A 23409-nucleotide genomic window follows, 5' to 3' on the forward strand; every position below is an offset into this window, starting at 1 on the left:
GTTCGCTTCGTTAAAGTAGTATGTTGATTCGTTTTGCTAAACCTAGGGCTTAAAAATTTGATAGGCCGAAATGAAGATGCTAGAAGCTAAACCAATCGTTGCCTAATATTTTTACTGAACTCATAATAAAGTGTTTAGACAATAATTGTGCACACTTTCTGACAGTGATTATAATCAAAGGCACTCTCGGTCAAGTGCCATGATACATATTTACCTACACAAGATGAGAAGTGAGAAACCAATAAGCTGTGATACTGAGGTCTGAGAAGTAGGGGAGAGAGGTCATATTGCGCCATGTTCTTAAATGCGCCACACCTTCCTCCTACCCAAAATTCGATTCGAACGAGTACTCGAATGTGTGCATTTACTTCACCACCAATAACTCGCTCTTATTCCGGTCCACGGGGGCAGGTGAGGTGTCTCAGCTTTCTCGCAGACTATTTTTTGTGATTTCCTCTATTTTCTTACGCGAAACAGTCTATTTCGACCTTTGCTAGTGTCATGGTTTATCTTAGAGATAGTGATTCAACTAATAATCATTGTTAATTGCTCGTTTAATGGTAGTTTTGAAAGTTTATCACCACCGTGGCTTCGCTGTCGTCGCCATATTTGAAGCTCATGAAAAATGTGCTCCATTCGTAATTGCGCCCACCCTATTTGCGCCCTATTCTTCAACCCAGAGAAACAGCATCTGGTGGTTGGGACACATTTCATTGAACACTTTGATTATTAGAGCGCTCACCTTACCATTACCTTAGCCTTCACAGCATAAATGGTTAATGGGCTGACACGTTCAAATAGGCTACTTAGTTAAGTGGCAAACCGTTGTTTTTAACCCGCGCCCTGATGGGGTCTGCCGAGCAGCGCGGTCTGATGGGGGGGGGGGCCACTTTTGCCCCCCCCCCCTAAGATCTCGAGAACCACGCAACATAGCGACAAGCGGTAAACGGCGTTGGATAGACCCAACGGGGAACTACCTTGTGACCCAATTTCATTGACCTCGGTCAAACCGATGACGTCACAGGTCAGGTCAAAGGTCGAATTTTCACCGTTGACAGGCATTTCAAGAAATGCGTTGTAAAATCGAGTAAAATGCATTTCATTGAAAATCATCGATGGGGGAAATGTTCCTCAAACACATATTTTGCTATTTGAGTCACTGATACCAGGTCAGGTCACAGAGGTCAGGTCACTGGGGGGTCACAATATGAAAGTGTCGTGTGATACATGTTTTATGGTCCATTTTACATGACAAATGTGACTATGTGGGTCAGGCAGACTTTTGGGCCAGCTTAGGTCACTTTTTGGTCAAGGTCAGGTCAAGGTCAGGTCAAGGTCAGGTCAAATTAGGTCAAATTTCAAAGTTGATATTTATGCATAAAATGGGTATCGATTCGATGCAGCTCGTCACGGGGATTTCAATGGTGGTCTCCGTTTTGCGCTACGAGGTCTAGAATTGCTAAAAATTGAGTAAAAAAAAATTGACGTCATCAATTTTTAACAGTTTTTTCGCTATAACTTGGCCAAAAAAAAGAGGTATCGATCTAAAATTTGGTATGTATATCGAAGAGCGCAGGGACTATCACATATATTCCGTTTTTTTCGAAATTCGAAAAAAATGGAAATTTTTAGAGTTTTTCTAAAAAAATCAACTTTTTTGATTTTTGGGGGTCAAAATCCCAAAATTTTGAAAATCCGAGATAGCAGTTTTGTAGCGCCGTCTTTTCTCTACACAACCACAAAAAGAACTTTAAAATTGCTTGATAACTGTAGAATTGGTGAGCGTTTCAAGATGTCATGTTTTTTGCTCATTTTTACTCCAACATGACCTCAGTTTGACCTCAATAACTCCTGACCTGAGGTGACCTGTGACTTGAAATTTTGCGTGAAGGTGTCAAATTGATGCCCGGTAAGGTACCCAAAATTTGGCGGCGCTGCGCGCCGCCGTTTTCTCGCTATTTAAGAAAAACCACAGGGGGGGGGGGCCAAAATGGCCCCCATCAAGGCGCGGGTTAATAGGGCGATTTTACCCGCGCCCCACTGGGGTCTGTGTATAACACGCCCTACTGGGGGGGGGGGGGGGGGGGGCTATTCATAGCCCCCCCTCCTAACTCCGAAACTACTGAGCCGATCGTCAAAATTCAAACGGCGTCTGATAGCCCCGGAAAAACTGTCGGGCAAAACCTAATTTCATTAACCTCGAGGTCACCGATGACGTCACAGGTCAGGTCAAAGTAAAAATTATTAGCATTTTGGCTTGTTCACATTTTGGGCTCTGGCCGCCGTCTTACAAGTCAGATCAGGCTCATTTTTGGTTTCCACACTCGTGAACAGATGCCCTAGATACCTTGAGGGTACCAAACTTGTACTTTGATTTTCAGGTCAGGGTCAGGTCATCACAGGTCACGGAAATATTATATCATGCGTCGGTCACGTGACACATATTTTATGGTCCATTTAGGCCATAGATTTCGAATTTGATGTCGTCTGTGTCATTCGAGGTCATTTTGAGTCGAATTTAGCTTAGGTCAGGTCACTTTCAGGTCAAAAAAGGTCAAATTTTGAAGTTAAATTTTTCAACAAAAAAGGTGTCTATTGGATGCAGTTTGAGCTCAGAAACACGATGGTGCCATTTATATTGGTGTACGATGTCAAATACGTACTGAAAAATTGATTTGAAAAATTAGTTATTGTGAATTTTTTGCAATAATGCGTATAACTTGGCCATTTTTGAAGATATTTAGCTAAAACTTGCTAGAGTTAGTCATAATCATGCGTTCTGTCACATATGTTCCGTTTTTTTCGAAAAGTCAAAAACTTTTTGAAAAAAATATAAAAATATAAATTTTAAATATTATTATATAAAATTTTCGAAATTTTCAAAATTTTGAAAATCCGAGATAGCAGTTTGATAGCGCGGTCAATTCTGAGTCCTTTCATGCAAAGAAATTAGATCTAGCTTAGAAACTGAGCTCTTGGGAGCGATTGCCGTGGTTCAATGTTTTGCGTCGAAATCGGACGAACATGACGTCATTCTGACGTCATTTCCGGCCGACCTATGGTAGCTACGAAGTTCAAATTTTGACGCAAGGTGTCAAATTGATGCAGCCGAAGGTACGGAAAGTTTGGCGTCGATCCGTCAAGCGGTTTGGAAGTTATTGCAGAAAAACGGGAGGGGGGCTATAAATAGCCCCCCCCCCAGTGGGGCGCGGGTTTACATGAAAGGCATAGGCGCTTTTTGATGGGGGAGTCCGTAAATGCGCCCTTTGCAATTGTGTCGGAAAACTTTTCTCTTGTTAATTTTTCTGGGTGTGATACAAATTGGGAGTTGTTATTTGATGCCAAAATAACTGAGTTACAATTTGAGATATCATCAAACATGACAGCTGGTCAACTTTAGCCGCAATAGGCCGATGTCCTTAAGGTGGCGCAATATGACATCTCTCCCCTACTCCACCCTATTACGATTAAGCACGGATGGCGCAACAGATGAGTTAATGATAGACTTAAACAACTTTTCCGTCCCTCATAAGGACCAAATTACCCACACGATGCTTTAAATTCAAACACCCAGATTGTAGATGTTTTTAGTTCTAATATATCGTCCTAATATAGCTATAAATCGAGAAACGCCACAATCAGAGTTTTTTAAAAAATAATTTTTCAGAGTAGGTACGTCAACGAATTCAGTCGTCTGCATTAAATAATCTGTCATTCTAAAAACAGTTTCGTCATGATACAAGTGAATTAATCAAAGTACCTACTCGGCCCATGACTTGCTTTAGCTCATTTCTATTAGTCGTCCCTACGCGTCTCGGCGAATCTCCCACATCTGCATGTACTGACGGGCGGCCGATGCCACCCCAGCGCCACCTACCACCGAGGGCGTCCCCTGACCGCACGGAGCGCTCACTGCCCACCTCCACCGAGGGCGCTAGTCCCGACTGCACCAGAGGCGCTCACTGCCAGCTGCCACCGAGGGCGCTCCTGACCGCACGGAGCGCTCAGCGCTGGCTGCCAACGAGCGCTATCTGACCTTTTTCAGCGCCCTCTGAGCGTAGGTACTGAGCCAGACTGGTTTTTGATTCACCTTTTTTGGATCGATTCAATCATTGATTCATTTGATTTTTGTTTGATTCAATCACCGTTTGATTCCTTCAAAAAATTTGGTGAATCGATTCCTTTTGATTCAGAGAATCAAAAATTGATAAAAGGAATGATTCACGTTTGATTCAGCCAAAATTTTTTTGAATGATTCTTTTTTGATTCAATTAAAAAATAAAATATACAAAATATCAGGGATAGTATTGTATTTGTTTTGTTCTTTTTGTTGTCATGTAATGGCAGAAGTGTTAATATTTGTTGATCATGAACTATGTTCGTTCACTTCAATTTTTTTAAAGTTCATGAATCATTATTTTTTTTTATTCAATCAACCCTGACTCCCAATGCGTTTGATTCAATCATGGCTTGTGAATCAAACGATCCTGACGGTGAATCAAACCTTTTTGATTCAACAAATTTTGTTTGATTCAATCCAATCGATTCAATCACAGATGAATCAAACACCAGTCTGAGGTACTCCGTGGCCCTCACAGCGCCATCTGTGTGTGATTGCTACCGACCCTTCGCTCCTGTAGACATGACGACCTCGTCGCCAACGAATCTGTAATTCGTTCTTAGGCATGAGTGCTCAATGGGTCTTTGGTTATCATCTGGTTGCAACAAAACGTTTAATTTGCATATATATGTTTGAGTGTGTGCTCCGTTACCGCTGACAGACTCAATGTCCGTTATCAGCTCATCTGCTCGCTGGAAATATATACCCTGTTCGTTAGCAGTGCCCCAGTGACCCTAGCAGCTTCCAGACCATCACCCCGTCGTGTCTACAGTGTCCTATGCTGAGTGCTCTGCCGCTGGGCGGGTGTACTCACGGCGAGACTGGGCGTTGAACATGGCCAGCTGGTCCCGGCCCGACAGCCCGTTGGGCGGCTCGGGCGGCGGACTGCTGGGCGGCGGCGGCAGTCGCTGCGGGCGCACCTGCTTCCCAGAGAGGTAGGCCTTCATCTCCTCGACCAGCTGCTGCGCAGACACCCGCAGACACTGCAGAAGGACATACAGATAGTCAGAGTGTCAGTACCATCCGTAGACGTTAGCAGCGGGGCAGAGTAAAGACGCCCGCAGACGTTCGAGAAGGACGAGAGCGGTCTTTCACAGAGATACAGGTCCACGAATTTAGGCAGTAGTTCAACAATACAATGCGTCGATGTGACAACATTTCAGAACGTTAAGTTAGATATAGGTATCTGTCAGTGCCGTACCTGGAAGATGTGCATCTCGGGCGGATTCATCGAGTGGCGACTCGGGTCCTCGGTGATGATGAAGATGAAGATGTTGTTGTACAGCTCCTTCGGGTCGTTGGAGGTGAAAGCGGTCGGCTCACGGATCAGGTGCATGGGAAACCGCTCCACCAGGTCCTGTCGGTAGACACAGAGTATAAGAAAATAAAACCTAGATAAAAACAATGTAATAGACATCTGCTGAGGCCGGCTTTTTCTTCCGTTAGCAGGCAGCGGCGCCATTCTACACCAGCTGATCAAATCTTGCGGCAGTCTGGGCAAGATTAGAGGGGAAGGTTGTGGCCGCCGGGCCGCGGGGAGGGAGCTGGCAGCGCTGCCGACGGTGCCCTTCAAGGTAATCAAGATCTCCGTCTGTTCCTCTGCAGGGTAATCAGACCTCAACTCCTGTTGGGTCTTAATTACTCTCCCATGAGCCACAGCCTGCGGGGTTGCATCAGGGGCAGAACCGCCAGTTTTCCCGCTCGGAGAGAGCGGCGGAGAGGAGGACAGAGGGCGGGAGCGGCCGTATCTGGACGCACCAGCTGCGATACGCGCTCTCTCCGCGAGCTGCGGCGGGTCTGATACGGCACGTGTTGCCGCCAATGACACACGATATCGCTGAGGTCCGGCCTGACATCACAGAGCGCACAGGGGCGCCCCCAGCCCCCAGCGGTGTGTGTGTGTGGGGGGGGGGGGGGGCGCACCTCCTCCGGTGACACGGGTCACAGTGACAGGGTAACATATGTCGGTACGACTACATTGGAGGAAAAAGAGAAATTCTTTTGGGGACGCAGAATATAAGGCATGTTGAGAACACTGAAGGAATATGAAACGGTTGGGGGCGCATACGACCACCAGAGAAGTTGGCAGCTGACTGATTTATTACATTTTTGTAATGGCTTAAAAAACAAATTCTACAATAAGATAGGCAAAGTTCCCATGGAAAGAGAGGGACAGAGAGTGGGACAGGGAGTGAGGAGTAAGACGTCTTCATCTACACCCCTGCCACCCCTGCACGGGCCGCTGGCTAATCCACCGGACGAGTCACGAGTCTGGCACCTACGCAGGCCGCGCAGATAAGATAGGACGGACGCGGCGGCTTTTTATGACGCGTCTCCGCGGTGCTCAGCGCCATCAGAATCCTGCGCGCTGATACCGACCGCGGTATTCGCGTGTTTGCTCAGCGTCAGCGTTAATCGCCGTTATACGGAAACACGGTGGGCTCAGCACGGATAGCGCGGTGTCGGAACCCGACACAGATAGGACCCGGGCATCGTGCAATGACGGGATCGTCGTACCCGCGAAACGATCATACGTAAGGCGCGCGCCTAAACGGATCTAAGTGCATGCATGTACTTACATAGTTCTTGTCTCTAATAAGGACGTCTTATGGAAGTCGCTATAACGAAGAGCTGTGGCACTGTCACATATCGATCGATTCGACATTTGTATAGATTTACGACCTCGATATCGTCGCGAATACCTGTAAGGTCATGATACGTGTGCGAGTACCTACTGAGCTGTAATTTTATGTCGTAAATTGCTGATCTTGTTCTTCAAATGAACGCAATCGCTAATGTAAAACATGGCACAAAATCAGGTAAAAGTAGGGTAGGATAATCTGTCGGTTCCCGTCAGTATCCGCAATGTCCGTCTATTTTCGCTCACGCCTGGGTGCGCTGCCGATAGCCATATTTGGTAATTAGAGGTGATAGCATCGAACGCACAGACAGGAGGCATGGCATCCATGTAATTATATCGCCGGTAAACAACCGGGAAAGATAAATTTGAGGGCTTTCCAGATATGGTCGATTCCAAAGGCTAGGTAAACACAAGATGCCTAGCGACCTTTACCCTTCGATTATAGTCACGGTGAAACAACGTGGTTGTAACCTTGTTATGATTATAACTAGAAAAATAGCATACCTGTAGGTCATAGTGCCTTATAAATAGTTTATAGCCAAGAAAACAGGAACTAAGACTACACTCCGTAACAGTTATGGCAAGTACAGATCGCTACTGATCACAGATGCAAATATAGGTATAGGTATGCTAAATCGGAACCGGACAGTCAGCGCCTAGCTCCTCAACCGTCCGCTCCCTGCTGACACCGCTAGTTCCAGCCAATCAGGTGACTCGACATACCTAAGGTAGGTGATATGAGATTCGCTTCTAACCATCACATATCTTTGACGGACAAAAACGCGCACATCCACTCGATAATAGCCGTTTTCACGACGGCCATCTGGTATATACACATTTGGTGCACATCTGGTACAGATTAGGTGCAGATTTGGTCAAATCAGGTTCAGTGTGTCTCTTAGCAGCTATCAGCTAGGGTTGCACTAATTGCTTATATGCCTGCTTTGTCATATTATCAGAGAGCATCATCGATTAAAACACTGGAATAAATTCATAAAATGAAGATATTTGCTGTAAAAAAGAAATTAGGTGCAGATTTGGTCAAATCAGGTGCATTCGGCGGATAGCCCGTCGTGAAAACGGCTAATAACGTCCAATAACCTGGGCAAAACACCTGCCGAGCTATCCCCATACTTTCCCAAGTGTTCCCAGCTCTTACAAACCGCATGAATGCAGGGAACAATAAAAAATGGCGCAAGCCGCAGTTAGTACTCGTATATGGCCCGATCCTTTTAAAAGTCCTACGCAGTCGCATCGTTCAAGGTACACAACTCCACACAGACTGTGTCCCGGTCAATGTTGGCAAAATGGACTCCATCGGTCCGACACCTGCTCCACGTGCACCCGGAAATTGGCCACAGACGTGCCGCGATACGGGCTCGGCGCACGACAAAACTGACAGTTCTTCTAGCGCCTCACTGACCACAGGTATCTGGCGGTCAGGCCACACCGACGATAAACAGACATTCCGAGTGGCCAAAATATCGGCGTCTGCACTGCAGCGACGTGGAATGCAGTTTTTTGTGGCCTAAATGTGTCCTTATCCGGCTTCCAAAATTCGGATCCACTTTGCTGACTCAAGGGGGCATTAGGCACAGCAAACATATTCAGCGTTTTCAGTGTTTGCTCTCCTGCAAACCTTTAATCGTCAAAAAGTTGTTGCTAGGATGACCGCACTCGCTTCCAGTCATCTCACTTCATCCCCATACACTGCTCTTTCTCTTCCCTCTCCCGGTTTCCTTAGACCTTTCGATAATCCCACCTGTTGAACCAGTTCCAGCGTTACATAATAGAAATTCGCAATGTGCAATGTGCATGCATATCGACTCTGAGCTCCCTTCCTGCCCATCCCCTCTCCCTCTCTCTCGCCCTCCCTGCTCTGTCCTTGCTCTCACCCCGTTCTCGTGGTCGACGATGACCACCGACTGGTTGCGCAGCCGCAGCTCCATTTTCTGCGTCCAGATGCCGGTCGTCTTCTCCATCTGCAGTAGCCGGCGCATGCCGTCGCGCGGCCCCAGGGTACCCATCTCGGGCGACACGGTGAACGTGGCCAGGTGCTCCAGCAGGTACATGGCGCCCTCGTCCGGGGACTCTGCAGGGGAGAGAGGGGAGCGGTTGGGTCACTGTACCGGTCAGGTCACTGTGCCGGTCAGGTCAGGTCACTGAGTCGGGCAGCCAGGTCACTGTACGGGTCAGATCAGATCACTGTACTGGCCAGGTCACTGTATAATGACCCGCCCAGGTCAGGTCACTGTACGGGTCAGGTCAAGTTACTGCAGCAGTCAGGTCAGGTCACTGTACAGGTCAGGTCAGGTCACTGTACCGGTCAGGTCAGGTCACTGTACCGGGCAGGTCACTGTAAACCCCTGTCAGGTCAGGTCACTGTACCTGGCATGTCACTATACACCCGGGTCAGGTCACTGTACGGGTCAGGTCAGGTCACTAAGTGGGGCAGCCAGGACACTAACGATCAGGTCAGGCCATTACACCGGTCAGGTCACTGCACCGGTCAGGTCAGGTCAGACGGGGTATTATACATTATACAAGAGACGCTGGTTAGCTTACTGAATCGTACTGATGACGTACAGCTATACGATTACAGGTATTTTTCTCATGGGTATATGACCTCTTATGGATATTTTTTGCGATAATGTTCATAGTTTCATTTGAAATTCAATGAAAATTCATAAAATAAGTACAATATAGGTATGAACTGTTTGTATTGGACAGCATCCACCAGGCCTGAATAATGAATGTGACTGTTTCTGCAAGCTGAACAATAAAATGGTACAAAACACAACTGAAATAACTTTATAAATAAAAAGATAAGCAAGTAATAGCCTTTGGCTCATTGTATAATTGACAAAAGAAATGGAAAAGAATATATGTGCGATATTTCGTGTTCGACACTTTTTCATGCACTTTTTCATGCTAGGTGCAACGGTTTGGCCTGTAGTCCATGCAAAGCACCACCAAGTCGGAACCTCGGTAACGGACAGACGCACCCTCCTCAAATAGTAACATTGAGGAGATATAACACGAAATATCGCACATATATTCTTTTCCATTTCTTTTGTCAATTATACAATGAGCCAAAGGCTATTATGCTTGCTTATCTTTTAATCATAATGGGGCTCAACACAATTTTCAAAGAAACCCTCAATATCATTCAACATGAACTTTATAAATCAAGGCATTATTAATTAAAGAGTATGCAACGTAATTCCAGCCATGCTCGACAACGTTTGAACCCATTTATCCATCTTCATAACACTGCGCCAAATTAAATCGAACGATATTAATACAGACGATATCACATCACAGCGTATGACCACATAGCATAGGCGGCGGAACGGGGAGGGCACCGGGGCACCGTGCCCCCCTTTGATTTTGGCATTTTAACATTAGCCCTACTGGCGTTGCATGGAAAGAATGGAACCAAAAGTCGGCAGTGCCACCCCTTAACCCTATTAGTGGCAGGCTCCTGGCTACCCCATATTAGTGGCAGGGGGGGGGGGGGCTGTTTACGACCCCCCCTTGATATCTCGAGATCTAACCGGCCGATTTTCAAAATTCAAACGGCATTCGATTTGGCTCAACGAGATCTACATTTCTAAAAAAAAAAAATTAAAAAATGTCAATAGGGGGGGTAGAGGGGGGCAAAAACGGGCAAATTGCAGATACATTTTAGACTGTTTATCACGGCCAGGTTTCTGAACCAATCTTAACGCAACTTTTGCCGATCGATAGAGAATGAACCAGGAATTCACATGGATCCTAAAAATATGCATTTTCAAAAATCATAGGCGGACACAGATCATTGAGATTGGGGGTACACAAAAAGTATAGTAAATAAGGTTTTTGTTGGTACTGTTTCTAAAAAGGGTGGCAATGGTCTTGTTATGTTACAATTTTCTTATGAGAGAACGACTAAAATTGTATTGGTCATGCATAGGCGGTGTCAGAGCACCTATGTTGGGAGGTAAAAAATAACCCCCCTTTTTGGACGCCTGGATCCGCCTATTATAGCAAAAACGTGTCAAAAGAGGATGCACAATAACTTTGTATATGTTATCACATGATACCTTTCATTCACTGTTCATAAAACTGGTGCAGCATCGTGATCTTCGCCCAAATGACTCGCTTCACGAATAGGACCCCCAATTCCCAGTGCTCTGGAGCCGCCCCTGGTAAAGTTATGAACTTGAAATTTTCAGGGAATGTGCCCAATTTAGTTTTAGGAAAAGTCAGAAAATTTCAGCATCGTAGCTTCAGCGGTTTCGGAGATATTCCCGAAAAACCTGAGGGGTGGATAAAAACAACCCCCCCCCCCCCTGCCACTAATAGGGTTAAGGGTGTTCCGCCACTACTGCCACATAGGTATCATTTTAATTTCAATTTCGCTTTAAAACTTTTTAACGGCATATCCTCCGTCTGAGAATAAAGGCAGGATGCAGCCTACTGCTTTCCAGTCTGCCCTTGAGTTCGTCAAAAACAAGAGTTCTTCTTTGATGTAGCCTGGCGAGCTTTTTAGTGTGCTTCCTGGATGGATCGAATATTGTCGTCACCCAGGCATTTAGCACCGATTTTAGTCGTTCGAACGTCATCCGCCCGCGTCACGCAATTCGCACAGCTCGCAAATGCCAGGGTCGCGACCAATAAAAAAAAACTCCCAGCTGCACTGAGTCCAGCGCGACAAAAACCAAAACGGTTAGTCACCGTCGGATTCTGGCGGGAAATGAGCGTGAGTAAATCGACTTCGTGATATTTCATAACGAGGAGCGAGGTATGTGTCTAATATTTGACATGTTCGAGCGGGTGAGAGCGATCAAATCAGCGATATCAGGACATGACTGCAACTATTCTGAGATTGACTTTGTTGAGAAAAAAAGCGTCTAACTGTAAAACGCTTGCATTTCATAATCAAATGACTAAAAACTAATAAACGTCTTGATGATAATTCAGATCAACAAAAAGTGCCGAAAGATACACCATCCTGATGGGTTTAGCGGCGACGTCCACCCGTAACTGGAGTAAGTAGGTACGGTAAGGTACGGAGTCTATGCACTCACCTGTCCTCCGAACGCCATTGCTGGAGCGGCCCTCGCCGAAAGAGCCGTGCATGTCGGGCATGTAGCCGCCCACAGAGCTGCGGAATACAAACAGAGATCAGACACGGCCGCCGCCCACAGAGCTGCGGAACAGGGACAGAGATTAGACACGACGGTTATACAGTCTAGATACATGCACAGACGTTCCACATGCCATTCGTGGCCACCGGCCCTTGACCGGTCACCAGGATATGGGTCAATCGGGCTCCACTAACGAGCGGAAGCCGGTATGTGTTTGAGTATCGGTAAAACAAAGCCAATACGGGCGACATGAGTCGGAAGTCGGGCACAGGGCGCCGGTAAAAACTGGCCCGGTGGCTGCCGGAGCGGCGCGCGCCACCGACGACGGTGGGAAAACAGGCTGTGCACGGCGGCGGCGGCAGGCCGGTCCGGCTTGTGCCGGTCCCGACCTAGCCGGTCACAGGCGCGAGCCGCGCCGGGAACATGCAGGAACACAGACAACAGACTGCTCAATGATGTGATCTGCAGATGTGATCATATGCAGGCAAAATCGGCTTTACCTCTAACTAGGATAGTATTTACTCATTACTGTTTATCACACATCTGAAGTGGCTTGCTGGATGCATCGTAATAGTAGGAATTACGACGTAAGATGTTTAGAGGTTGCAAACGAGCTAGACAGGAAGATATTCGTGGTAATCGAGGTGACAGTGATAAGAGTAAGCGCCTTTAATGCTTATCGCCAAGCACGTTAACGTAATCTACATAATGATCACTGATCAGTAACCATTGCAGCAGGATGGCACAGTCAACAGTAGGTAGGTATCCAAATAAACCACTCCACCCCACGGCTCAGTCGGCCCCGCATGCCACGCACCTGGAGTCTATTGAGGCATCCTCCTTCCAGTGGTTGTAGGAGCTGGATGACGGCTCGGCGCGCCTCATGATGTCGACCATTCACTCTGCAGACACACAGACACACACCGGGTCGTTATTGTCAGGCAGAGGGGTGTACCAGCTGCCGGCCGGCCTCCTCTCAGCAGGCCCAAGGCCGAGCCGAGCCGAGGGGGCGGGACGGGTATCTCTGCGGTGCTTAGAAGCAGGGCTGCGGAGTCGATGGATTTTCGGCGACTCCGACTCCGACTCCGACTCCGGCTTTCAAAAACCAGCTCCGACTCCGACTCCGACTCCGGGCAGAATTGTCGACTCCGACCGACTCCAACTCCCGACTCCGACTCCGCAGACCTAGCAGGGCTGCGGAGTCGACAGATTTTCGGTGACTCCGACTCCGACTCCGGCTCGGGTTTCTAAAATCGACTCCGACTCCGACTCCGACTCCGGTCACAACTGTCGACTCCGACCGACTCCGACTCCGACTCCGACTCCGACTCCGCAGCCCTGCTTAGAAGTGACCTGAGGTGGGCTGCAGTCAGCGGCGGGACATGGGACGCACTTCATAACACCGGTGCTGCCAGTGGCGGCGGAACACCTTCAATTAAGGGGGGGGGGGGCACTGCCGACTTTTGGTCCCATTCTTTCCATGCAACGCCCATAGGGCTAATGTTAAAATGCCAAAATCAATAAAAGGAGGGCACGGTGCCCCGGTGCCCCCCATTCCGCTGCCTATGGGTGCTGGCCCATGGCAATAAATGAGAAATATAACGCATCAACTCTTCTCGAGTTTTATTTTTCGCTCCCTCCACCTCTTCCTCTCATCGCTACCTCTCTCTCTCTCTCTCTCTCTCTCTCTCTCTCTCTCTCTCTCTCTCTCTCTCTCTCTCTCTCTCTCTCTCTCTCTCTCTCTCTCTCTCTTTCTTTCTCTCTCTCTCTCTCTCTCTCTCTCTCTCTCTCTCTCTCTCTCTCTCTCTCTCTCGCACTATCTTTCTGAATGAATCAATCGCAGAGCAAACTCATGGCTTAGTCATGGTATAAAATTAGCCGAAATTAAACAATGTAAGAAAGTCACCGATAGGTATCAATGGGTCCATTTGAACATGAAAGGAAAATATAAGAGTTCACATCGTTGGCGGTGTTCCTCAGCATCTATTACCGTTTATCACGATAAACTCAGACCACGCCCGGTCTGTCATTCGGCCGCGCCCGCCTCGTCGGGCGGCTCATGTGAAAGTGGCCGTTTCGACACTGCCCAGTCGCGTTTGGCCGCGCGTACCTACTGCAGGCTCAGCGGCAGTCGCTGCTGCTCCAGCCGGGCTGCTAATGTATTCCCGACCGCGGCGCGCCAGTCCGTTGGACGCCGCGTATTCACCGGCGCGAGCTCAGGACGGTGACGGAACGTCTAGTCCCCGCTGCCGCCGCCGGCGCCGGCGCGCATACCAGGCAGGTGACACGGCGAGGGTGCAGTAGGCCGGACCCAGTGGGCGCGCCCCAGTGCCGAATACCGAGTGACAGAAACACACATACAGCACACAACGTACACACTGCACACGGCGAACACGGTGGACTGGAGTGTGCAGAGGTTTATTGGAGAGGTGCTCGGGCTTAAAGGGATGGTATGTTCAACTCACGCCGGGGTGTAAGGTCAAGTGCGTTATGAGGGTTGCACTCGCCAATCGTCAACCCAGCTGAACCAGCTAGATAGTTGTGTAGATAAGGTGCTTGAAGGGACTGACTGTGGTATTGACTTGCCACTGTTGATTCAATGTGTACAAAGAATCAGCTGGGAAGTCTTGCTGACGTTTGCACTTCTAACGAATCGAGATCACATGATATAACAGAACAATGGCCTGTGCTCAGAGTTCCATTGGTAAGTACCGGCCAATTAGTCAGTGCGGCGGCCGCAGTCGGTATGACGTCACAGGCACGACTGCGGTGACGGTCGCGGCGGGCCGCGCTCGCCTCTCGTGCGTGACCCGGATCCACCTCCCCTCCCTCTGCCACTCTGGAGCTCTGCCGGCCGCCGATACGGCCGGGGACCGATACGGCCGCACCTCCCCGCCGGCACGGCGCTGGTCGGTGGTATATCGACAGACAGACACCGGGCAGCAAGGCCGGGGGTCCGAGCTGCGGCTATTTAATACCACACCTCTCCGGTACTGTGCTGGGACCGTGCTGGTCGGTGGTATATCGACAGACACCGCCTGTACGACGAACGGGGATCCGAGCCGCCCTTGCCCCTTGTGCCACCAACGTCACCACACTGACGAGCCCCGCCCACTGCCGTCGCTGGTGACCCGCCCTCCGCCACAGGCGCTCACTAGCCTTGCACTGTCGCCGCTCTTATCCGTTAATCTTTCTCCGTCGGCTACCACCACTAAAGTCACCGCCCACGATGTCTTTACAGCAGCCCATCGTTCCTCGCTCGCCGCTCATGTCGGCACCACCACTAGCTAACTTGCACTGACAGGGTCTACCGTCCACTGTCCGTCCACCGTCCACTGTCCGTCCACCGTCCATCGTCCGCCGTCCACCGTCCACCGCCCAACGTCCACCGTCCACCGTCCACCGTCCGTCATCCACCGTCCACCGTCCGCCGTCCACCCACCGCCCGACGTTCACGTTCCACCGTCCACCGTCCAGTGATACAGCCCACTACCGTCCACCATTCCCCGTCCACCGTCGACCTTCCACCGCGGGACGTCCACCGTCCACCACCACACCATCCACCGTCCGTCATCAACCACCCAACGTCCACCGTCCACCGTCCGTCATCCACCGCCCACCGTCCACCGTCGCCGTCTCTGCCGCCGACAACGACGCATGAACAATGGCCATTGTGGCCGATCTGTGAGAGGCCGGTCGGTCAGGCGCCTGGCGGCCGCGGCTCCAACCGGATATGGGTTATGTTCCTGTGCCGCCTGGAAGCGGTGCAGTCTCCGAGTAGTCTGCATGTGATCCGCCCGTGGTCGGGCGTTGCAGTCTCCGAGAAATTGGTTTATTATGCGTGCATGGCTTCATAGCCTCATGCAGGACATGCGTTTGAGTTTTATTGGAATATATTATTGCATTGCATGGATCGTGTGCTGTATATTAGAAGCACGCTTGTGGTCTACTGAGAATCGGCTTTATGATGTCAGTCCTAAATCCCAAGACGGATAGGGCTCGCGTGTTTTCAACATAGCACAGCTCCGCGAGCTCCGCCAGTTCCATCACAAGTCCGCCGAATTGGTTGTTGATCGGAGAGTGCACGTGGCATTGCGGCTAAGGCAGCCGCGCCGTGCGCTGTGGCGAATTGCAGAAGCCCGCGCTAATCCGCGGCGCCGGCGAGAGGACATCTATCTTGTGACAGCCTAAAACCCCGGCCATGTTGTGGAGAGCTAATGAAGTGTAGAATCCCCACATGTGCAGCCATGAGCGGCAAGCCAACACAGCGCTCAGCATTCATCAAGGACGCTCCCAGCCCATAGCCCGCCCCTGCGCCCCGCACGGCCTCGGCAAAAACGCTGTGCACTGGTGCTTGAGATTTAATTGCACCCATATGAATCGCCACGAGGCTCCTTAGGGCTTTTATGAGTTTCCTTAAGTGCAGTGTTTCTGTTATGAGCATGTCTGCTTGAATGCTTTGTGACAGTGTCAGCAGTTTCGAACATTGCCAGCAAATTGTCATCACACGACTGTCAGGAGCAGAGGCAGCAGAGCAGTGCATGCAACGACTTGGAACAGAACAAGTAGATAATGCTCGGCAATCAGACTCTGAAGAAGACATACATCTTGGTAAGAGATCTTAGATGGAGATCAGCTGCCTTTCGAAAGCTGCATCTAGCATAAACCACCGTCCAGCCACTGATTGAAAGTGATGCTTTAGACATCTTGCAAAAGCAAAAAGGTGCACGTCACTTATACCGCTGTGTAAGAGAACTACATAAGTAGTAAGCACTACCTACTACTGCTACCTACTACCACTACTAGGACCAGTACAGTAGCAGGTATGTTTTCTTTTTCAATGACAGTCTTTTTCTTTGGAATAAACTGACGCTCAAACTCCGTTCGAGAGAAATGGCTGCTTAGGATAGTGTAGAGCCACCCTCTTGACGTCGAAAACTAACGATATACGGCAGCTCAGGACTGAAGGTTGGCCACCTTTTCCTATCAGGACGCGCTCGATAAGATGTGCCGGGGCGGATCCCGTGGTCGCCCAGGGAGGCGTCATGACGCGCCATCCGCCGGGGCGGGGGCGGGGGCGGGGGCGGGGGCGGGGGCGGCGGAGACGGATGGGTGGCCTTGCGGAGACCGGCACGGCGCTCCGCCCGGCCGCCGCCGCCCCCGCCCCCGCCGCCGCCGCCCCCGCCCCGTCTCGTTAGCGCCCCAGAAGGAGCGATACTGCATTATGCCGGCGATCTGCAGACGGTAATTGACTCAGCCTTATATAGTTAGAAGGCGTTGGACGGTCGGAAGAGAAAACGGAGAAGAACGGACGGTCGGAGTAGCGGTGTTACGTGACAAGCAGAAAATAAACAATTAGAAAAGAAACAATTCAAACTTAATCATGTCAGCCCAAATTGATATGGTAAAATGTGGAATAGCTATATAAAAAAGGTAGGTAGGGTAGGGTGGGGTAATTTGAACATGTGGGGCAATTTGAACATAGTGTGAACAACACAAAATTACGGAAAATCCATAAGGGGCATGACAATAAGACCAATGAGGGAAATTATCGTAGCTAAAAGGGCTATCATATGAACGGGGTTAACAGTTTCAGGGAATGAAGATGTTGACGCACACTGTAAAAAATCAATTTCGCAAGTAAAAACGCCTAAAAACACGTCATTGCAACTTCATTGCAGCGCACAATCTTGCATTGCTAGCGGCTAATACGCAACGGCTTTTGTTGTACAATGACCTAGTCAGTGCCTTCAATCCAAGAAATTTGCTTTCGAAACCTGTTTTTGAATATGGCAAAATAACTTTTAGCGTGGGGTAATTTGAACATAGTGTGAGAATTTCAGTGAAGACAGGGATAGCTCCGAAAAAACAACGCTCCCCGTTTTTTTTTTGCCAATATTTTCGACCCAAAGCAGTAGCAGATTAGTGATGCCAGTTTTATAAAATTTACGTTTAATATCCGTCTAATGTACGGCATTTTCGTTGGCTTCCGTTCAAAAATGTTAAAGTCAGCCATTTGTCCAAATATGTCCGAAAATTACGAATTATCAACACTCAAAACTGAGTTTAAATTGCTCATAATGTAATTTTACCAGCCGAAAAGTGTTCATTAGGTATATTGAGAGCTTAACAAGCTTTCCATTCGCCAATCAATGCTATGCACGAGCACGATTACTTTATAAAAAGCGCTGAAGTGTAGCAAGCCATCGTCCAATGTTGTCCAGTCTGCTACCTTTGTCCAACCAATTCCGGATTGGTTATTGGACAGAATCAGAACTCCAAATGTCCAGGTTTCGATTGGCACCACTATAACAGATGCAGTAAGGTTGGGAGAGTTTTTATCGAGCAAAAATGATAGACGTTCTGTTAATTGAAGAGAGGCGAATTCTGTCAACTGACCGGTGTGCAGCGTGCAGATATTGATACTCTGCAACTGTTATTTTTGTTGTTGTGTTGATTTTTCAAGTGAAGGTATGTTTAGAATTGTTCTGCCTATTTGTTTATGGGTCAAACAACATCGGTGCTGGCGAGACTATCGTTTTATGACAGGTAAAGGCAGTATGTTCAAATTACCCCACGGTGGGACAATTTGAACACACCGTGACTTGGTGGAGAAGTGAGGCTATGCTATTTAAGGTATGCTTGGCTCGTCCAAAAATGAGGCTTGCACGGTGAAAGCAAGTGACACTTGCGCTACTGAAGCAGTTTTTCTTCATCCAGGGTTGAGCTGGAATTTGGTACCACGGAGAAGACGTAAAAATATGTTCAAATTACCCCACACTACCCTATACCTACAAATAAACGTGAAACATCGAATCTTGACAAAACTAAGAAATAACCCTTTTTAAATTCGCTAATAAATTTTAGATAACATAAACAAAACCTTATGAAAAGTTTCACGAAGGTACAAAAATGGAAAGCAAATTATTAAAATGCTTGCCTACATGGGTTAGATTTATTTCATATGAACAAGTATGAAGCATAAATGTAAAAACAAATAGGTTGGCAACACAATGAATTACCACTTTCCGAGCGTTCAGCAGCACCGTTATACCTATAGACAAAAAGACAGCTAGTGGCCTGATAAGCATCCCAGTTACTCACCGAGGCCCGCTGATACTGAGACCTGCAGAGTTGCAACTCGAGGCAGATAACAAAGTGACGTAAATAATCCACAGCTGATAAACCGGCCTGCGTGCCCTGACTCCACAACTGACATCAGAGAACACGACTCAACGGAGCGACAGTGACAACATGACTCACACATTGTGTGCCGAGAGCCCACCATGTCGGGAGGTACTAATAAGAAATGAAAGTCGTCCAGTGAACCATGCAGCCCATTGACAGCATTTAACTAGCTTTCTATTAGGTATAATAGGTGCCTTACGATAAGTATTCGTAAATTACAGCCCATGTATTTAACACCACTCCGAGGCATACAACGCAAGACATGTACTCGTAGGTGGAAGTTGTCCAAGCCCAGGCTCCATTCTGCTAGCACTGAGTTGCACCCTTGTGTCACGAGTTGGACACCTCCCACTGAACCTCCTGGCTGCTGAGGTCACGGGTCAGGTCAGACGGTCACAGGGCATCCGGCATACCGAGAAACCAGGGCGACAAACGCTTTCGCTATATCTAACGTTTGGTCAATGGTCAGTCACCGTAATCAAATGCAATTGACAGCATGACGCTGCGTCGGCTGATAGATAAACACCAAGGGCTTAGCGGAGTTGTGTTGCCGCCAGGCGCCAATAAGAAGTCGTGTAGGTGTGATATCAATAAATTTAGTATTCGTTCCTCATAGGACAATAATACGAACAATATCCTGGAAATGCGACAACCAGAAGTCAGTCATAATTAATCAATCCTTTCAGGAAATCTTGATTTTTAAGTCGATGAGGTCACCATTTTTACTCCAAAGAAGACAAAGATAAGCCGAAGCATAGCACCATAAATTGTTGAAGCCGCCGTGTGGTCAGACCGCGCCGTCTGTGCACTGAAAACAATTTAACGCAAGGCCCGCGAGTAAACTGGTGTTTTGCGGGTACCCCTATCCGCAACCATTTTTAACCACCCTCCCAGGAGTACAGTAAGGTCCCATTGCCGTGTAGTCGTCCCTGCTCTCAGCGGATTTGTTCGCTGACAGCGGTTATATCCGCTCAGAGCAAGTACGACTACACCGCAATGGGACCTAGCACTACTCCTGGGAGGGTGGTTAAAAATGGTTGCGGATAGGGGTACCCGTAAAACACCGGTTTACTCGCCAGCCTTGGGTTAAATTGTTTTCAGTGTGTGGCCGCTGTTACCGGAGTGCACGGCCCACCGGACCGGCTGTGATGGAGGTGTAGGTATCTAACGGAGGGACGGACGGGCGGAAACAGTGGTCGTCTCACTCATCAGGAGCGATGGGTACCGATATCCCCCCCCCCTGACTAACGGGCGGCCCTCTGCGCCCGACACCCCTGCACGGAGCGGTGTGGGTGGGTGGTGATCGGGCCCGGGGCTATACACCGGGGAACGGCACACGGCCCCTCTCACCTCACCGCACCGGCCAATGGGCCTCAAACTGCGCCGCAGCTGGGATCCAGCTCCATAAATGTCATTGGATGCGCCATGCTCACCGTGCACACGTCATTTAGAACATTCTCTATAATTCTATCACCGCAACTCTGGTCTCTGCAGTACCTATCCAACGCGGAAGCTTTTAGATGCAGTATGCAATGCATCTCATCTCGGTCACATGCAGCCTGTCACACAGCCCGACTGTGAGCGTTGGGCAGCTGGGACAGAGACGGCGCCCAGGGCTGGATGTCCTTCGACCAGCACCGGTCAGCCGCAGCCTTGCGTCGGCCGGCTGAATTGCAGGGTGCGGCCCCAAACAAACGGCACGTGCCCCGGCTGGGGCGTCGTCCAGCCGCCGGGGCCGTGGCTGCGAGTGTGTAGGTACCGCCCCGCCCACCGCCGGCGCCTGGCCGAGTCCCCGCCGACCCCGTTCGCTCGGCACGGTAATGATGACCCCGGGAGATACGCCACGTCACTCGGCCTCCCCTCCGATCGCTGCGGGCCTCACACCGCGGCGGCGAAACGAAAGTGACCGGAAGGCAGATCTTCTCTTCGAGCGGCTTTTGTTTGGTTGAATAGCATTGCATACATTGGTCTGCATGTCAATTGTCTTTCATTGTTAATAACAACAGTTTACAAATAGCGTCTATACGGCCCGGCGAACAGAAAATATGCTGGGCAGCAGAAAATGCTTTAAATTCCAGTGACTTTTCCCGATTATACCCGTGACTTTATGCCAGAGAATGTCGGCGGCGGCTGTATGGTTGCCACATACTGAACGAAATGGGAAAACCGCACGGCGGCCGCCCAGACTTCCCTTCCGGCGTGGCCTACCTCGGAGAGACCGACCAGCCGGCACCGTTCTCAACCGCAGCACAGGGCCCGGTACCGCACGAGCGTTCAGCGACCCCCGCCATCGCCATCGGGGCGGCATGCAGAGTGTAGCCGCCGACAGCCTGCCCGCAGCGCCCCTCACCTGGCCCCGCGGCCGCCGCGGGCCGCCGCACCTGGACACCGGCCGCGCCCCTGCCTGGCCTCGGTGACCCCTGGACGGGTCCGGTCACAAGTCCGGCACCTGTCACAGTCGCTGGACCCAAGCAGACACGGCACCGCCGCCGGCGGCGACGGAAGATGTCTGCCCTCCGCCCCCCGGCGCGCCGATGGCCCGTGGCAGCCGGGCGAGGCCCGTCGCCCGCCACCGCCGACTTTCTCCTTCGTGCCAGGCCCTGCCCGACGCGAAATGACGATACGATCGCAGGCCTGTGTCCTCCACAAGCTCTACAAACTAGCAGCGCGACTCACCTGCGATCTACGTGGTATCGAGTCGTCTGAGTTCTAGTTGAAGTCGGATCGCATGCCGTTGGCGGCGCGGACGGCTGGGAGACTGCAGCGCGGCGGCGGACCACAACACCGGCAGCGCACCTGGCCGTGCGGCGACCGACTGACGGCGGCGCCAGTCACCAGGGCTGCCGTCTGCACCGTATCGCACACCCTCGGAGTGGACCACCGCTGTCACGGCGCGCGATGATAGCGCTCGCAGATAGGCACAGTTTTATCCACAGATAATGAGCGAGCACCACTTCTGCCCGGCGCCGACTGGCCACTTCGGATTCCTCCGTCCGCGCTCGGTCGTCCCTGGGGCTCGGGATTACCTGCCCGTCCCACACTCGGCTACCGGGGCGATTAGTCTTAGGCTGCCATCTACCGGCAAAGTGTATACTGAAGCTTGTCAAGGAGCGATCACTAGGTGTTCCTAACAGCGCATCGGCAAGTTTGTAGGTAACCAAGTCCACTGTCCAGGTCTTGGTGCAGGTGCCCAAATGGAACCCAAGATCTAGCGCTCGTCATGGTCATCAACTTCGTTACTCGTACCAGAACGCTTTATGGTGAGCAACTACCTACCTACCTACAGACGGAAATGCCCGGTGGCGAAAGCAAATCCAAATGTTCAAATGGTGACTCGCGCCTGTGCTCACGGCGTAATATATGAAAATGCTGAGGCTGCCTGCAGTTGAAATATGATGGGAGCGGCGACTGCCAGTTGAAGTCGTGAGTGGGACAGACTGTGTCGGAATTTGATGAGTCGCTAAGCTTCAGCACCCAAATTAACAAGCATTGCTCGCGAGCAGATCATATAAATTGAAACCTATTTAAAAGGTTTCGCTTTATTAGTATTTTTCCAGTACGGTAGCTCCATTTTTCATCGTTCATTCATAAATTGGAGGCTCGAACTTCCAAGTCCCACGTAGTTTGCATTTACAGTCTTATAAAAAAATAGTGGCCCTGTCTCTTCAGGGTTTGAGACATCCACAACGCTTTTACGACAGAAGTCAGCTATTTTTACTATTTATTTTAATATTGTAGGAAACTATGACGTCTTAAAAATTTGAAACTACTAAAGATAGATAACTTTGAAATATTAAAATGTTTAGTGAAATACATCAAAACAAAAAACTTCGTGTCTTAATTATGCAAACAATTATTTGAGACGGTAAACAGCTTGAATTTACCAAGCGATTCGGAATCCTCTTCTGAAATTTTCTCAATTTTTGTGACGTCATTGATATGAGTTGAAACAAATTGAGCTAATTACAATTTTACTGTTTGAGACTTCTGGGATCACTCTGTGTATAATCTCCACACACACATCTCGAGTTGGTTGCTAGATTGGTTATTACCTAATTTTTTTTACATGATTTCAAGCTACTTTTGGAATTTATTAGATGGCAGCTAGGAACTGCAAAACAAAAAATGAAATGAAAGTTGTGCTCTAGATTTAATGCATTTTAAGCAAAATAATAGGGTTAGATTTCAATGAACATTTCAATTTGATTTTGATTTGCAATTCTTGGCCAGATTTCATAAATATGTCTAACAACACTGAACCACTATGGAATTGTTGGTGATGATGCACCAAGTCAGACACCTGCACTGCTTTGCCATAGGGGTGTTCA

At 49.3% G+C, this 23409-nt stretch overlaps 1 protein-coding gene across 2 annotated transcripts in view; it reads right to left on the reverse strand.

Annotated features, from left to right (window-relative positions):
• The window catches only part of LOC122392988 (epidermal growth factor receptor kinase substrate 8-like), a 53752-nt gene extending 31640 nt beyond the window's left edge, over positions 1-22112 (reverse strand). For both annotated transcript variants that reach the window (XM_043388414.1, XM_043388413.1), the window contains exons 1-6: positions 21758-22112; positions 12711-12795; positions 11834-11910; positions 8657-8853; positions 5322-5477; positions 4935-5103 (exon numbers count right to left, since the gene is read on the reverse strand). In XM_043388414.1, the coding sequence (XP_043244349.1) occupies positions 4935-5103; positions 5322-5477; positions 8657-8853; positions 11834-11910; positions 12711-12790 (679 nt within the window). In that variant the 5' untranslated portion in view covers positions 12791-12795; positions 21758-22112. The remainder of the gene's footprint in view (positions 1-4934; positions 5104-5321; positions 5478-8656; positions 8854-11833; positions 11911-12710; positions 12796-21757) is intronic.
• Between the last annotated feature and the right edge of the window lie 1297 nt (positions 22113-23409).

Source organism: Amphibalanus amphitrite, unplaced genomic scaffold (assembly GCF_019059575.1).
Source record: "Amphibalanus amphitrite isolate SeventyFive unplaced genomic scaffold, NRLGWU_Aamphi_draft 000510F_arrow, whole genome shotgun sequence".
In the NCBI taxonomy this organism is placed as follows: Eukaryota; Metazoa; Arthropoda; class Thecostraca; order Balanomorpha; family Balanidae; genus Amphibalanus; species Amphibalanus amphitrite.